General features: G+C 33.9%; 2 protein-coding genes across 6 annotated transcripts in view; both read left to right on the top strand.

Annotated features, from left to right (window-relative positions):
* The window catches only part of LOC124353198 (ETS-like protein pointed), a 357,362-nt gene that overhangs the window by 68,244 nt on the left and 270,786 nt on the right, over positions 1 to 18,332 (top strand). The window lies entirely within an intron of this gene.
* The window catches only part of LOC124353195 (DNA polymerase epsilon catalytic subunit 1-like), a 68,844-nt gene that overhangs the window by 18,789 nt on the left and 31,723 nt on the right, over positions 1 to 18,332 (top strand). Inside the window, 8 exon segments of the mRNA XM_046803075.1 lie at positions 112 to 260; positions 1,376 to 1,613; positions 3,284 to 3,486; positions 4,874 to 5,024; positions 7,435 to 7,649; positions 9,287 to 9,470; positions 11,440 to 11,580; positions 13,238 to 13,447. Coding sequence (XP_046659031.1) covers positions 112 to 260; positions 1,376 to 1,613; positions 3,284 to 3,486; positions 4,874 to 5,024; positions 7,435 to 7,649; positions 9,287 to 9,470; positions 11,440 to 11,580; positions 13,238 to 13,447 — 1,491 coding nt within the window.

The following is an 18,332-nucleotide window of genomic DNA, read 5'->3' as shown; positions in this document are numbered from 1 at the left end:
GTTTCTCTCTCTACTTCTAGCTAATCCTCGTGTTCTCAGGCCTTCTAGAATTTCATCATACCAGATTGAGGAGATGAGGATGCTGTGTAAAAGAGTGTTTACTGTCCACAGGTAGCCAAGAAGCAAGTGGCTGAAGCTATAAAGAAGGGAGATGCAGGGGAAATCAAATCAGCCAAGAACAGAGAAGTCCTCTATGACTCTCTACAACTGGCACATAAGTGTATTCTCAACTCGTTTTACGGATATGTCATGAGAAAAGGGTAAGATTTTGTTGTCAGATTGTTTGTTTTAGATTTTAATCAGTGTTTATGAAGTTGCTGTTCAATGCTTTTTATTGGCTGAGCGACAGCAAAGCTATCACTTGGGGGTGGAAAAATTTAACTTTTGCATGATATTTTGAGAAAAAATTGACTAGTACACTAGAAATTTTGTATGAAGCTTAAGTCTATATAGGCAACATCAAATTCGATGGTGATGAATTTTCTTCAATGGAATTTGGCTGAGCATTAGTAAAGCTTAATTTTTCACAGTATATTTTGAAAAGTGATTGAGCTATATAGACTTAGAACTTTGAATTTTTCTATTACTTAGTGGTCTGGTGAAATTCTTCTTCTGTTGATCTGTTTTCTGCAGAATATCTTGAGAACGAACTGTGTTCTATAGTTGAAATTTTTGCATGAACTTTCATTTCTACATAGGCAACATAAAGTTTGATGATGGTGTGTATCCATCCATGGGATGTGTCCCATTAGTGAGAGCCATGAGGCTATACAGAAGCCATGGAGGGTTGGGTCTTGGGATAATATTGGCTTCAGCCATTACAATCTTTGAACAAGTGAAGGTTAGTAATTTTCTAGTCCATAAATCCCCACGTTTAGGCTTACAAAACAGCCTTTTGACACAAGGGAGCATCACTCACTCCAACCATAATCTTCTACAATGTTTAAAAATCAATGGTTATATTTAACGAGATGCTGCTAACACCATATTTACTTTTATTTTCTTTTTAACGAGCAAATTGTGGCGTTATTCACATTTACCATGTATATATAAAAATTTACGTTTACTTATTTTGTATTTTTGTAATCATTACACTTGTCTTATGGGATTTTAAAGGTGTGATAGGAGTAGGCCATTTAGTTAGAAGAAAAAGTGACGTTGTCCATTGCATTGCCATAAGTGCTTAAAGACAATAAAGATTTCTTGATTCTTGATTATCACAAGATTTGTGGTTTGTAACATTTCTGCTCTTGAAAATGCATTGTTCCCATATGTGATATTAGTCAGGATTTGGAAGGTCCATTCCTGAAAGGTACAGTTTACAATTTAGAGTTTGTTCAGTCTAAAGATAGATCGTAATGTCTGTTTCCTCCAGAGCCCGATGGCACAGCATGGAGATGGCCGGTATCGTCTGCTACACAGGCGCCTCCATAATCACCAGGGCCAGGGAGATCATAGAGCAAGTGGGCCGACCACTGGAGCTCGACACTGACGGTATCTGGTGCGTCCTGCCGGCGTCCTTCCCGGAGAACTATGTGGTGGAGTCCACACATCCGGGGAAGGCCAAGGTCACCATCTCCTACCCCAACGCTATCCTCAACTCCATGGTGAAGGTGAGGCTTACATCTCTTGAGAACTTATTTTTGTCAATAATTGATTTGCAATTGGAGAGCTGATTGACTTGGAAACCGCAACGACAATAATTGTAATATCCAAAGTAAAATCTGTATTTATGCTAAATTTTTATTATTGTGACTCGGGGTTTTCCATATTAGTTGATTTCAAATAACACGAAATCCAATCCGTTAGATCCAAATCAATCATTTTGATCCAGTGCCACTAGACTTTACATATCTTCTGCTCAATTAATATTCAGGATTTAACAATATCCAGTCACATGAAATTTGTATGTTACACGTCTCTCTTTGTTGACAATTAACTACCCCCGGGTTCATGACCTTGTTTGACCCACTGACTGCTGAGGATATTGTGTCCTCAAATTGTGGATTTGTGGATTGATGATTTATTGTGTGTGTAATAAATCTGTGAATTAACAGTTACAAGAATTAGATTTTGTTCTCTGAATCATTTTAATCCCCTATCATATTAATCAGCTTTCAAAATTGTAATGATTTGAAGTTAATTAAACAGATTTTTTAGATTCTGTTTAAAATTATTGTGTTTTTATCTTCATTTTATGCATTTAATTATTTGAATTTTTGTGTTATATTGTAAAACTGCATGGTCTATACACACAACTTGACATGACATGAAATTAATCCTTCCCACGCCGTAGACGGAATGGTAGACTTTGACCAAAATGCCAAATACGGTTATATCCGATATTATAGATTATGTCTCTTGGAGAGTTTTTTAGTTCACAAAAAGCTTACAAAGTAGCCGGTGCACGTGCTTATCAAGGAAGTATTTATAAATGACCTTCACTCTGCGACAGAAAGACAGGATCGCCCTTTGTCTAACTCTGACCACCTGCTCGTCAGTTCTGCGTCTCCTACAGAGCCATAACCAAACATATCTGTGGCGTGTATTACTGCTTTCTCAGTTGTCATGAGTGCACATCTACTACGTATCTCGTTATTATTGTTCATTGTGTGGTAGTGTTGTGATTAGTTTGAAATACTTATCTTGTTTTATAGTAAAATGCAATCAAACTTTTCAATTTAATTACATTTTACAATGAAATTAAAATTTATCTGAAATAAACAGTTTTGTAAATAGTTCTTTTTTAATTTGTATCAATAAATACGCTAATTTTAAGTAAAATTCGTTGTTTTATCCTTTTTTTGCTTTTGCCTTTTATAATTTAGTTATAATAAAATTTGCTTTGAACTTAAAGAAACAAAATGTTTCACTTGTCTTGGCATTATAGAAAAGTAAATGGATTTATTAGTGGCATATGAAGGGTTAAGATGTGGACAGCAACTTAATGCTAAAACACAACCAGATATAAAAAAATTAAAGATGCAATTCAAGTTAATCAAAGACAACGGAGTTGATGCATATCAAAATGGAGGCTGATGTGACGTTAACTAAAGATGTCAGCTCAAATTGATGTTAATTGTACAAAGTCCTGAATTATGATATATTGAGAGTTTTTTTTGTTCAATTTGAACTGAAATTTGCCAGATAAAATGGCCAACCAAATGTGATAATCTTTTAAATAAGGAACTCCTTAATTAATCAAATATTTGTATCGTTGTCTAAAGTTTGGAAACGTAGAATTACATGAAATACTATAACAAGTGCTGTATTAAATTCTCAGGACTATTACACCAATGACCAGTACCATGACCTGGTTGAGCCTGGAACGCTGCAGTATGTCCAGCGGAGTGAGAACTCTATCTTCTTTGAGGTGGATGGACCTTATCTGGCGATGGTTCTGCCAGCGTCTAAGGAGGAAGGGAAGAGGTTGAAGAAGAGATATGCCGTTTTCAACTTCGACGGGTCTCTCGCCGAGTTGAAAGGGTCAGTTTTGTATATTTGTATTTTGAGGCATTCGTTACGAATGTATCTAAGAATAATGTAGATTTCCCAATCTCAAATTCCATCCTTTCAATACCTTAACAGTGTGTGTCTAAACACCTTATTGAGACTTTGGTAATACAAAATTTTAACCAAGTCTTGTAATTGTTTGTTTGAAGTTTGTTTTTGACGATGGAAGTATTGTGAAGGAAACAGGATTTTTCCAGATATTTGCCATCGTTCACTGATACAAAAAATCAGTAACACATCTGCAATCTGATCTCTTCAGGTAAACAACTAACCTAATACATAATTACAAACTAGGTTAAATAAACAAATCATACCAGAGCGTTGTGACACACGTAAGTCTGGAATCACAACCACCGTGTTGTGTGTCAACTTCACTAACTCTAAAACATGCACTTAATAAAACACAAAACTCAACACAAATTATTAAAACTGAACTACAGAATACAGGTCACAATAAGTCTGCATTCGCCGACCAACCACTTACGACTGTGTCACAACGCTCTGGTATGATTTGTTTATTTTAACCTAGTTTGTAATTATGTGTTAGGTTAGTTAAGATTGGTTAACAGATTCCTATTTACCTACCAACAAACTATCTTTAATACTCAAGAACTGTATCAACAATCCTACTTTTTTTTCTTGCTGAGGGAAGAGGACAGTTTGTCCCTGCACTTAGTCTTAAAAGGACCTTTGTGCCTCCCTTACTTTAATTTGTGCCCTCAAAGACCGAGGCTTTTGCAAAAACCAATCAGATTTAAGGGCTCCTGTTCTCTAATGTCCTTGGGGCTGAGGAGATATGCTCCCAAGTATCTTTTCCTAGTCTCTACGATGGCAGGACAATCCAACCAAATGTGCTCCGCTGACTCCTCCTCTTCACCACAGAGTCTACATTCGCTGCTCTGACTAAGGCCTACCTTCAGAAGGTGCTTCCTCAGAGGGCCATGTCCTGTCAACATTCCTAATATCAGTCTTATATCCTCCTTATTCTGGTCTAGGAGAGCTATCCACCCTTTTGCGTAAGGAGAGATAAACATTTTGGATATTCTTAAACCCGAGGCTCTACTCCAATTCTTGTGTCTTGTCCTCTTTTCCCAATCTTTGACCAGAGCTTTAATGTTGGAGAAGGCTATCCCACAACCTGGCTCAGGCCCCACCAATGTGGATTCTGCTCCCTTTTTGGTGAGGACGTTCGCTTTTTCATTCCCATGAATACCTTCATGACCCAGTACCCAACCGAGTGTTACAACAATCCTACTTGTAAAAAGAGTAAATGTATATTAAATTTTAAATTTGAACAAAAACATTATACAAATCTATATGTTGCATGAAACATCCACTAAATATCTATTTATTGTTAAAGATTCGAAGTGAAGCGTCGAGGAGAGTTACAGCTGATCAAGATCTTTCAGTCATCCGTGTTCGAGGCTTTCCTCAAGGGTGACTCTCTGGAGAAGTGCTACGAGTCTGTGGCCAAGGTCGCAGACTATTGGCTGGATGTACTCTACAGCAAGGTAAGATTCCTAGGAACTAAGAAAAGATTGTAATCTAAGTATATTAAATAGGGGATCTAATAAAAATTAATTGGGATTCTTTACTTATTTACACGTCCAGTAAAACAATATAAGTCATTTCTGGAATTGGTACCTGAATTCAAGCAGTGGTTCGCTGAAGAAGTTTATCTCTGCAGTTGGTAGCACTGCTGGTGGAAGTGCCAAACTGTGTGGATTCATTTATGTGACTATGAAAAAATAAGTAGGAGTAAACATAAACATGTTCCTAGAGACATGATTAACATAACTAACTGTGTTTTTAAAATAATTGTGGCATTGTGTAATAATAAATAAACTACAGGGTGACCACCGGGAACCGGACGTTTTTTAAATAAACATAAACCACTTATTTTTTAACATAAAACTTATTTTATTACATAGAAATGTTTGTAATTACATGCCATTTAAGAACAATGTTACTTATGGAATATAACGTCAAATAGATGGTGTCCATTTTCTTGAATGCAGGTTTCTAACCTTTTAAGAAAATCCGCATGTACACGTTCGAGAAGCTCTTGATCAATTGCTGCCACTTTGGTCTTGATTGCATCCTTTAGCTCTGCCAAGGTGCGAGGTTTGTTGTTGCAGACTTGTGATTTGAGGTACCCCCACAAAAAAAGTCACGTCGTCAAGTCTGGTGACCTTGGGGGCCACTGGATGTCGCCGAAACGGGAAATGAGCCTTCCTGGAAACATCCGACGGACCACAGCCATTGACAAGCGAGCAGTATGCGGTGTGGCACCATCTTGTTGAAAATAAACGTGTTCATTTCTGTCTAGACCTCTAGACAGGATTTTGCTTGTTAACTTCTCCATTTAAATTAAAATGTGCCTCATCACTCATAATGATTATTGTGCTGTCATTATCTTCGAGCAACACTTGCATATGAATGGCGAAGTCCTCTCGCTGAGCGTAATCTCTTTCCTATAGCTTCTGAACAACACACATTTTATAGGGATGAAATTTTAAATCACTTTGCAAAATTTTCCACACTGATTCACGCTTTAACCTTTGTTCACTTGCATGTCTTCTTGCTGAACGACTTGGGCTCCGAATGAGGGCTAGTCTCACCCTCTCGACGTTTTCCGGCGTCCTTACGGTCTTCCTTGGGCCAGGAGATTTTTTCTTTAAAATAACTCCTGTCGTTCTCAGATTTTGAACCCACCTGAGAATAGTATTGCGGGTAGGAACCGTACCATGGTGTCCAAGGTTGAAATGAGTGCGAAAAATCTGTTGTAGAAATGGTTTGAAATATACAATATTTTTGTAATGGAGCATACAAATATAATACTAAAAAATACCAAAATTGGTCTGATTGTCTGCGTAACACAGATTGCGATGAAGCCATCATAATAAACATTTTGAGCTGAGGTTTCATACATAACAATAGGTGGCAAACTGATATATTATGTACCTTTGTTGGAATTAGGCCTGATTTTTGTAATACTAACAATCTAACCAAAAAAATTAAAAAGATTTACATCCCAACTTAATGGAGCAACAAGTAATTGATAGATTATAGAACAAAACAGATAAATTACTAGAAGAGGTTAATAAGAGTCTAAGTACAAGTCAGACCAGTTTATTGATTATTTTAGAGAATATAAATGCAACAATCTATTTTAAATAATACAATTTAATATTATTGTAATCAAACATAATGTAAATTTTATATAAGGTCATTATTATAAAGAGATTTGTTAAGAAACCCAATCAAACTATGAAAAGTAAAGAAACCTTATCCAATTCGGTTGAATATTTATTTATTTGTTTACGTTAAGCATATATAATATATTGTTTAAAGATTAGCCAACTGAGGAAGAGAGAAGACCAGTTCCTAGAATGTTGTTTCAGTTTTGTTGTAGAACTTTAGAATTCGAATGGTTTGCATCATTGTATTTCAAATAATTCAAGATGTCTTTATTAGTCATTAAGCAACATAACAAGTTGCAATAGACTTCGTCAAACTATTGGGCAGTAATAATTAAAAAGTAATAATTTTAGAACTAGAGACATATTTTTAAATTTACAGGAACGTTGCAAAAGACATAAGAACTTATAAAACTACTAACTGGTATAAATAGAGAGTGGTCGTAGGAAATTATTTAAGAAATAATGAAAGCATTGTATGGTAAAAATATCAAAAACACAAATTGAACAAGAAAAATAAAGAACATATACAATTGAAAACCAATGAAAAATGTAACAATATAAATATTTAAAATATGTAAATCAGGTGGTTAAAACTTAAAACTTGACTACATAACATTCAAACTTAAGGAACTAATATCACAGGCCGAATATTCATTCACAGAGTAAAATGCCTTTTCTTTAAGCCATTCAATGTCAGTAATAATCAATATAATTACAGGCTTGTAACATGCCGGACTCGGAGCTGTTTGAGTTGATCTCGGAGAATCGCTCAATGTCGCGGAAGTTGGAGGACTATGGCAGTCAGAAGTCGACGTCGATCAGCACGGCGCGTCGGCTGGCAGAGTTCCTGGGCGACCAAATGGTGAAGGACGCCGGACTCGCGTGCAAGTTCATCATCTCCCGCAAACCAGACGGCGCACCCGTCACTGAGAGGTAAGGTCCAAGACTGGACTATTGGTAGTAGGTAACAAGCTCAATTGGTCCTTTCACATTGATAAACTATGTTCTAAATTAAGTTCTGGTATTTTTGAAATTAAAAGGTTATCTCTATCTTATAATTTAATAATGCTTAATCTATTCATTTTGCTTCGATCCACTCACACATCTCATATGGAATGGAAGTGTATTGGTCAACATCTCTCTGTAATATGAACAGAATTTTATCCCTTCATAAAAAGCCATAAGCCATAAGAATTATGCTGAATCTTAATAATGATGCAACTGTAAAAATCACTTCACTGAAATAGGAATAGTGACGGTTTACAGTCTTTACGTATATAAAACGGTTTTGTATGAGAAAAATATTACTGGCACATTACCTAAAAATGTTGACAAACATAGCTATAACACAAGGAATAAAAACAATGTATAAATAATTAAACATAATAAAGAATTTTTTTTAAGAAACCTTCTTTATAGGAATACAGTTTTTAATCACCTCCCTATATCGATAAAAAATTAAATAAATTTGACAAAGTTCAAAAAATCTTGAAAAGTATTTCTTGTTGAGGCTGCCTTGTACCATTTTAATGAATACTGGTCAAAAACAAACTCACTGTACTTTCTTTTTTCTTTGTAGTTTTAAGTAAAAAATTGACACCATTCATGTATACAGTTGTATATTTGTCGAATAAACAATTTTTTGAATTGGACTGCAATTGTGTTATCTGAATGATTTGACAGTTTAAATCTAGTTTGTTGTTTATTTGATTTGAAAATGAGTAAAAAATACACAAATTAGTAACTTAGTTGCAAATGGCGTAGATGTGGGCAATGACAATATTTTGAGTGATAGCTTCTTGACATTTCTGAAAACATTTTCTAATGATGTAAATATTGTATTGAAACGGTTTTTAAATTTCTTCAATGTTGGCTATAAAAAGTTTAAATTATTTTATCAGAAATAACTTTAGCTTTATGTTAAGTACTATGAATTTCAAAGCTCGTGTTACATTTATTTCCACAGAAATAGCGAGTAGGAAAATTGACACGTCCCTACAAAAATTGATGTTAATCAACTTGTAAATAAATTAGGTCTATAGTTTTTTCATTTGATTAAGAATTATATTTTACATAAAATGAATATATATATATATATATATATATATATATATATATTTATATATATATATATATATATATTTGTGTGTAAAATATGTTTAGTTATTTGGTTTCCATAAACAAACTTAAATTTTAACATTTTTATTTATTCTATGTATTTATAAATAGTAACAAAACATCATTTGCATTATATTTTCATTTCATTTTAAGTTTGATAACTTAAAAAAAAATAGTCTAATTATGAGTGATTTTACAAAACTCATACATTATGTTTAAAATGGCTTGGGATTTTTGGCCCATCATTTTATATAATAACTGGAGTTAAAAGGTTTAAAAACATGGGACAAGTACCAACTGTGCAATTGATATAAATCAGCTTCTCGTGAATTATTACTTTTTTTTAATCGTGTACTGACAATATACCTTGATCTGGACACAGTGATCACAAAAAATAATTTGTAATGTGTTTTTTTATAAATATTCTTAATTACTTGATTCATATATTGCAGAGCGATACCATTGGCGATATTCCAAGCGGAACCGAGTGTAAAGAAGCACTACCTGCGCAAGTGGCTCAAGGACAACTCCATCAATGATGTAGATATTAGACAAGTGTTAGACTGGAACTACTACATCGAGCGTCTCGGAGGAGCCATACAGAAGATCATTACCATCCCTGCTGCCATGCAAGGGGTAAGTTGAGTGTTGAGTATTTGGTCTTAGCCTTTAGGTTCAAAAGAGTGTACTTTGTAAAGGATAGTGCAAATGAATATGTGTAGTTAAAAATCTCACAGACTGTAATTAATGTGGTTTAATTTCTACTGTAGACAGTCTTTAATCTTTCAAAATGGGGATTTCTAAGAATCACTTCTAGCCTGCTGAGGGAGTTTTTCCTGCTAATGAGCGGATAATGACATGTTTTAGTTGTAATTAAATTGATTATAAATGGTGCAGAAATGTGTAAAAGTCAGAAATAACTCAACACTTATCCAAAGTTGTTCACATTATGTGAAAGTAACTTTCACAGACATACCTTGGTCTACAACGTTCACTAAAACAAACCTACTAAATCACTTTTGTATCATTATTATTTTTCACTTTTTTTCTCTTTAGACAAGAAGCTTATAAATTTCACTTAGTCCTATAAGGACCTTAGTGCTGCTTCCGGAGTGATAGGATATTCAGGATGGGTAAGGTTGGGGGTAGGAGCCGCCTCCTACCGAGATCCATGAGGAAGAATTAGGAATTAGGGCACTAATCTCAAAGTCATGTCCCCCCGGAAGAAGGGGAGGCCAGCTCTGAACCAACCTCTCCAGTCAAAGCGGGCAGGGGTTGGCACACCCTTATGTCTAGGCTGGCAAGAACCTCTGATAGTTGGGGTATGAACCCCTAGACCTAATCTAGAGACTAGACCAATCGAATTGCCCTTGCCCCAGAATCTTGACATTTGCAGTTAGTGATATGCCGCTCCTGGACATGCCCAGATTTAAGTGACACATCAGTTTTTGCAGTGCCCAGTGGAAGGTATAAACCAGCCAGAAGTGATTCCTGCTGGGTTTTCTCCCAACCTTACTCATCCTGAATAACGTATCACTCCAGAACCAGTACAAAGTCCTTTTAGGACTAGATGCAATGGAAGATACAAGATATTTTTATTGTTAAGCACAATTAGTTTATGAAATAGACTAACTTAACAAACCATATAGCATATTATTTTTATAGTAGCCATTCCTTTAATGGAAGAAGATAAAATATTATCGAAAAAAACATTAGTAGGAAAATGTTTACAAAACAATAAAATATATACATTCAATTATATAATAATGAAATTAAAACAGGGTTAAAAACTCGAAGTACTAATTTCTCAGGCGATATAATCCTTTATTGAATAAAAAGAATGGATTTTCAGCCACTTCTCCAGTGTAACTTTTGATTTTTAAAATCTAGCATCACTGCTTTTTCTGACAATTTATTGAAAAGTTTTATTCTTTGAAACATATGACTGGTTTTACTTTTATTAAATCTAATCGGTGGTAGATTTAGCAAATAGTTCTTTCTTGTATAGTGTAAGTGGATGTTTTATCTATTCGTAAAACTGTCTAAATTTTCTTTAGTTTGGAATAGACAATAAATATATATACTAGACCGTCATAATTTGTAATTCTATAAATATTGATATGCAAGATTCAGGCTTAAACGCATTCTACATGACTCTCAAAGCCTTCTTCCTGCCAAATAAAATTTTTATGGAACGTGCACTATTTCCCTAAAGAGTAAGAACAGGAGTAAATGAGAATGGAAAAATGCATAATATGCTGTTATAAAAATTTCTTGACTGACAACAAGGTTTTCTAGTTTACTTAAGAGATAAACAACTCTACAGTAGGGACTACCAGAGACTGCAGTTGAGGGAGGAGCCTATTTGATCTGTTGAGCCTATTGACGTGGTGTGATAACTGCATTCTTTCGTGGCCCTTACTGTAGATAATTGTTGTGCATTGGTAACTAATACGAGGGTCCAAGCTTAATTTACTATCTACATCTATTCCCAATAACGTAACAAATTCATTTTACTAAGCTAAGGAGGTATCCTAAGCTCTGCCCAATCAGTGAATGTGCTGAAATCTATGATCGCTAGTCTATTCTCTCCTGTTTGTCCCAGCTGTCCAACCCAGTGCCAAGAGTGCATCACCCAGACTGGCTCCACAAGAAGATGCTCGAGAAGAATGACACCCTGAAACAAAGGCGCATCAATGAGCTCTTCTCTGCCGCACCGAAACCCAAACCTACCGAGTCATCGATGGTAATGATATTAGCTCTCTGTAATTTCAATAAACATTATTGCATGGACTGAAAATAATAACATACATCCAAAATGAAAACTGTGTATGCAGATGTTAATTTTCTTTTTACGTAATACTAGCTGTTTCCCACAGCTTTGCACGCTTTTCATAAGCTTTGCCCGTGTATGAGCACTTCTGGTTTAAGTGAATTATATTTTCAACGCTGATGTAGTTTGCCTTGTTGCCAAGATCAAGAAAATCTGTGTATATTTATTTATAGCCATTGTACACGTACATGCATTTTATTGTAAAGTGGTCTAACACTCAAGCTTTAGGTTCAACCAGAAATTTATCATAAAGACAAATATACATCATAACTTAGCGCCTTCAAATAATAATGGCTACGTAATATACTTAACTGTCTCGTAATTGCAGTTTATAATGTGCAGGCACTTTGAAAACATATCTTTTGCAGCACCGCCTGGTGGCGAGTTACATCAATGGGCATAGCATATAAACCTTCTACGTGGAAAAATACATACACATACAAATTTTCATAATGATCGATCAAATAGTTTACGATTCTATAAAGGACACACAGACAAACATTCATTTATTCATATATATATATATATATATAGACAACTGTGTATATATATATATATATATATATATATATATATATATATATATATATATATATATAGCCTTCATAAAATTACATTTTTAATTTTTAGGGAAAAAATTACGTTTAGCCACGTTAGCTAGTTTGTTTTGAGGTAACTCAATACTAATACTGTTCAGTATCATAGTGATTAGTTTCTTTTAAATATTTCAAAGTTATACAATTCAGCGTTTTGTCCCATTTATTATACACAGAGGATAGAATCCTGTATGTTATTTGTGCAAAAGTTTACTAAAATCAATGATCTTAAGCAGCTATTCACAATAATAACAGTATTTAATTGCAGCAAGAGTTACAAAATAATAATTTCCAAAAATTTTTATTAAATCATATTTTACTCACCTGTCCTGAAACATTAAATCTCTTTTCCTGATGTCTGTACATCATATTTTTTTCATTCTGACAGTTTTAGTTTCTAATAAATAGTAATAATTAAAACTTATTTGATTTTAACCTAAAATAATGCTTTATGTTTTATAAAGCAGTTACTGATACATGTCATTAGAATTAATGTATCAAGTACGTTTATCTAGATATCAAACAAGAACTAGCTGAAACTAAGCTATTGTAACTTTTAAAAGGTTAATCACCACAATACACACCACAGTTGATCAAGGTTTTACACAAAACACATGCCCTTAAAAACATTTTTAATGGCTTAAGCAACCATTATGAATAATTTACAACGCATTGTATACCATTTCCTTTTGAATTACTCCCCTATATGTTAATTCCATCATTATAATAAGTTTTGTACTATGCATATTAATTATAAATAGTTAAATAGAGCCAAATAAATAAAATTATATTACACATACCAAAAAGTTGTGATGATCTATTGAAATTTATATAATCTCCAGTTTAGAGACAGTATCAAATACAGTGACTGAATATATATAGTGATAACTTACAGTTTTCGACGCAGGTGAACTTTTAACTGTTTATTGCTCTTCTCAAAGGAGTCTTTAATTAATATTCCACGTTTGACACAGGATGTGGAGAGTGAAGAATCCACTACGTCGAGTGTGGAGGACATAGAAGACATCGGCAGCCGAGGCCCCAAATTAAAGAAACCAACGCGACCCGTGGTACGCACCAAAAAGCGCAAAAGAGGCAACTCCCCGACTGCCCCCTCCCAGGCATTGATAGCCACCTCCTGGAGAGATGCTCTTGGTCCTCCTCCACCCAAGGGTGACACCGAGGTAACACACTTCGTAGATCTCCGTAGATATCACACCACACTAAATCAAATCAAATCATGTTTATTGTCGTAAGACTTCTATAAGTATCGGCAATGTCTATTTGCTGCCAAATGGCAAAGTCAGAAGTACATGTAACGTATCAAACTAAGTACTATTCTACAAACTAAATAAAATTAAAATCATACAAAAAAATCCAATAGTATTATTTACAGCAACATTATACAAGCTTAGTGGTTTGAGACAGTTTTTCTAGTACTTTTTTTAAGCAGCCTACATTAAAACTAGCCAGAACAAGGCATTAAGAATTGTAAAAAGCAACAAGATTGTAACAAAATGTGTGCAATTTTACAAAAATCCCCAACAAATATAAAAAAAACAACAATAAGTATAAAATTCTACAATAAATATAAAATTTAACAAGTATAAAATTTAAAAAATTATTATAAAATATAATAGTTAATGTATAAAATTTAACAATCAATATATAAAATTTAACAATTAATATATAAAATTATACGAATACAATAACATACAAAAACCTACAACAAATTAGAAACATAAATGATTTGTAGTGAGAAATTCCTCAACTGAATAGAATGGAGATGTTAACAAACAATGGTACAATTTGTGTTAAAATGTTTTACAGGGCATTTAAGAATGAGATGCTCCAATTGATTGTAAACCTTAAGTGAAAGGACCGAGTGACTATTGGTTGACTTACCCAATCTGTGAAAGTTAATTATTCTTTTAATTTTATTTACAGGTGTTTTACATCACTGGCAAGTGTTATTAACTGTGGTTTTCTCATCTATATATATAAAAATGAATGTTTGTATGTTTGTCCTTTATGGAATCGTGAACTATTGGACCGATCATGATGAAAATTTGTACGTATATGTATTTTTCCACGGAGAAGGTTTATAAGCTATGCCCATCCCTTTCCCGATTCAGGATTCCGCCCCACTGGTTACAGAAATACCCATAAGAAATGCATTGCAGCAAACATATGTTAACGTCTTTTCAAATTTTTAATCAGCTGTTCTTTGTAAACATATATTACACTTATAGCTTTAAAGCATAGGATAAGCTTAAGAGAAACGACAAATTTTGTTTAAACTGTTTTTGCAATCACTGTTAAACATAGACTTTACTATCCAGATAATACAATTCAAATTTGACGTAAAAATTCACCTTTAACTGCAATATTTATTTAATATAAACCATGCTCATGCTTGATCAGAAGAGTAATGCAGATATCATAATTACTATCTTACGTTGGCTACAAATATAAAGAATGTTATAAAATCAACCTTAGTTGTTTTTTTTGACAGAAGTATGGTTCTCAAAACTCCGTGTGTACATATTCTCTCGATCGAGACAACAAAGCAAGCTCAATCGTGGCATCGGAGATATAACTAATTTAATCTAAAATTTATTATAGTAAAAAAAAAAATTTACTAAGTAATATAAGGACTTCGGTTCTTAAGATTTGCGTGCGAAGCCGTGGGTAACAGCTAGATAGAGGCAGGAATATGGTACATACCTTCATAATACGCCCAAGAGGCTCACGATGGAACGACTATCAATTATCTCAGCAATGTTTAGAATGTGATAGAAAAAGAATAAGTGAATATAGTGTACTGTTTTCAACGGGAAATTGCGTGCGAAGCCGCGGGCAACTTTTGCAAAAAATTATTGAAATGCGCAGCAAAGCGCGCCGGGCCCGCTAGTTATATATAAAGTAAGATTAAATATATAAAGGTTTATTAAAATTTGAATTTCCATCTTCACAAACAGAGGTTTACAATGGCCTTGTACACCAGCCTTGATTGTTACTCTAACAGATTTTTTTGCAACAATAAAATTATGTTTATTTTACTACAGTTTCCCCATAGGACCAGGCCATATCTCATGATTGTCTAAGTATGCAAAATATGCAGCATGAACATACTTTTCCAGGGATAAGGAAAGTGAGGTGTTGTTACAAATAAACAACTCTGGGTAATTTTGTTAAATTTGTTAAACATCAGAATGAGCATACACTACACAACTATGGTATCGATGTACAGGTTCAATGTGGCTGACCTAACAGTAATTACAGCGATACAATGTTCTCACAGACATGTAGAGACAGGAAAACAAACAGCTGACCTATCCTCTGTTTAAAGTTTGCTATTGACGATGGAAGGTTTGAAAGGACAACAGGATTTCGGACATTTGCCATCGTTATACGTTACAAAAGGTATAACACAACATTTCATGGATTTGAATCTATCTCTTTGTCATGTGCTGGGGTATTAACCCTTCTCAAGCCACTATTAAATCCATTAACTTTCCTATAACGCTAAGGCAAGTATAACATTTTGTTTCTTTAAAGCTAATTTTGATTATAACTAAATTATAAAAGATAAAAGCAAAAAAAGTATAAAACGGCATTTTACTTAAAATCAGCGTATTTATTGATAAAAATAAAAATTACTATTTACAAAACCGTTTGTTTCAAATAAATATCAATTTCTTTTTAAAATTTATCTAAACTGAAAAGTTTAATTATATTTTACTATAAAACAAGATAAATATTTCCAACCAACCACAACACTACCACACGATGAAGAATAATACTGAGATATGTATTAGACGCGCTCATGACACCGGAGAAAGCAGTAAGTAATACATGTCACAGATATGTTTGGTTATGGCTCTGTGGGAGACGCAGAACTGATGAGCAGGTGGTCAGAGTTATACAAAGGGCGCTCCCTACTCCCTGTCGCAGAGTGAAGGTTCTTTAAACTTCCTTAGCAACCGTGATAAGCACGGATCATGCATCAGGCATTGTGAAGGTCTTTTGTGTACTAAAAAACTCTCCAAGAGTCATAATTTTTAATATCGGATATAACTGTAGTGTTTTGGTCAAAGTCTAGAATTCTTATATATCCATCTACGGCGTGGGAAGGGATAATACATACAAAAATTAAGAACAGAAAAAAGAAAAGAAGGGAAAGAAAAGGGTTCAAACATACCCAAAAGCTGCTTAGAATCCAGTCCAGGCGTTGTCACTGCACAGGATGCAAGTCCCGAGCACAAGTCACGAGTATGAGAAATACAATGCCACATCACACCAGCACGGATGAAAGTGGGATAGTAACACGAGAATTGATGTCGGCTCTTTCTTTGGCACTGCGTTATGTCGTCTGAAACAATGGGATAGGAAGGCGATGGTCAGAAGTGGTAAAGACAAGCTGCTTACAGCCCTAAGATTTCGTTCTAAAACAAGTGAAGTGTTGGAGTGGTGCGTGACCAATTTATAGAAATTGTAAACTGTATATTGATTATGGTTAGAAAAATTCTCTATCATTTTGTTATCAAATTAATTAATAACCGAAAGTTTTCAAAATTCCATTTAATTTTTAAGCAGCTGTGCCATATTACAAATTTGCACAAGCTCCGATGTCGGGCTATCCTAAATTTCGCCATTTCAGTATTTAGACAAATGTAGTTATTTCGTTGGTCATTAGTTTTGGTCTTGTGCTTCACATCTTTTGATCATTTCATAGCAATTGGAACACGTATCCGTTTCTGAATAAATCTTACAAACTGAAATGTTTGTTGTTTTTGGTTGCTCTGTAAACACCTCTCAGTTCAAACAGCTCTGCTTGTATTGATCTGAGGCTAACTGAACAATTATTTTTGTACCAATTTATACATATTATCAATTCTAATTTTAGTTCCTATTTAATTTGTTCCACTTATAATACTGATGTTGGCAATATGCCAAAAACTATAAAAGTATGAATAACACTATTTGTTTTTTTTTTTTTTAATTAGTTATCGTTTGAAGTTTCAACAAATTATAATTTCGAAGTAGTTATGACCTAAATAAAGCTATTTTTTCTAATTACTTTTTTTGTTTTGATTAATTGTAAAATTTCTTCATCCTGCATATAGATAATACACCAACCACATACCAGGGCGTTTGACACCTGTTTGACTTACGCGGACCAAACACATGTTTTTTTTTTTTTTTTTTTTTTTTTTTTTTTTTTTTTTTTTTTATTTTTTTTTTTTTTTTTTTTTTTTATTTATTTCCACGGCAATCGCCACTTTTACAATACCATTACATACATGTACATGAAATAATCAATAAACTATAAAATACAACAACAATATCGAACAATTTCAATGCAAAGACTATAATATATAACAAAGTACTACTAAAAAAGGCGAGTAAAAACAGAAAAAAAGGTATAGTTGAAACAGAATTATAGAGTGCTATATACTAATTTGATGATTTCTTCTCGAAATCTAGCAGGGCTGGTGGAGAAGAAGTCAACAAGATGTCCCATCTCATTTCCGCTGCGTAGAAGTCGAGGTATCGTACTCTGTTGTTGGTAGGTCGTGGAGTAGTACAGTCTTGCAAAGGTGTCTCGCAGTCTCGTATGCCCAGGAACATGGAAGTAGATTTTGTTGAGTAGTTGCGGGCAATCAATGCTTCCGATGATGATCTTGTGGAGAAAGATAAGATCATGTATCTTTCTACGAGCCTCAAGAGGAGCAAGGCCATGCTGTAGTTGATAATTTTGTTTTCTTTAACCTAGTTTGTAGTTATGTGTTAGGTTAGTTATTCACCTGAGGTGGAGATAAGATTGCAGATCTCGTTTCGTAATGTTACTGATTTTTTTTGTATCACTGAACGATAGCAAATATCCGAAAAAAAATCCTGTTTCCTTCACAATCCTTCCGTCAAAAACAAACTTCAAACAAAGAATTGGTTATATTGTTATCTATTGTTTACAATAACATTAAATTTTGTAATGTATTGAATAATAGTGGAAAAACAGTGATGTGTTTTGAACGATGCATCAATATTTCCAAAACTTTAACGTAA

Source organism: Homalodisca vitripennis, chromosome 1 (assembly GCF_021130785.1).
Source record: "Homalodisca vitripennis isolate AUS2020 chromosome 1, UT_GWSS_2.1, whole genome shotgun sequence".
In the NCBI taxonomy this organism is placed as follows: Eukaryota; Metazoa; Arthropoda; class Insecta; order Hemiptera; family Cicadellidae; genus Homalodisca; species Homalodisca vitripennis.
The sequence above is the reverse complement of the archived record's forward strand: the minus strand, read 5'-3'. Positions and strand labels throughout refer to the sequence as shown.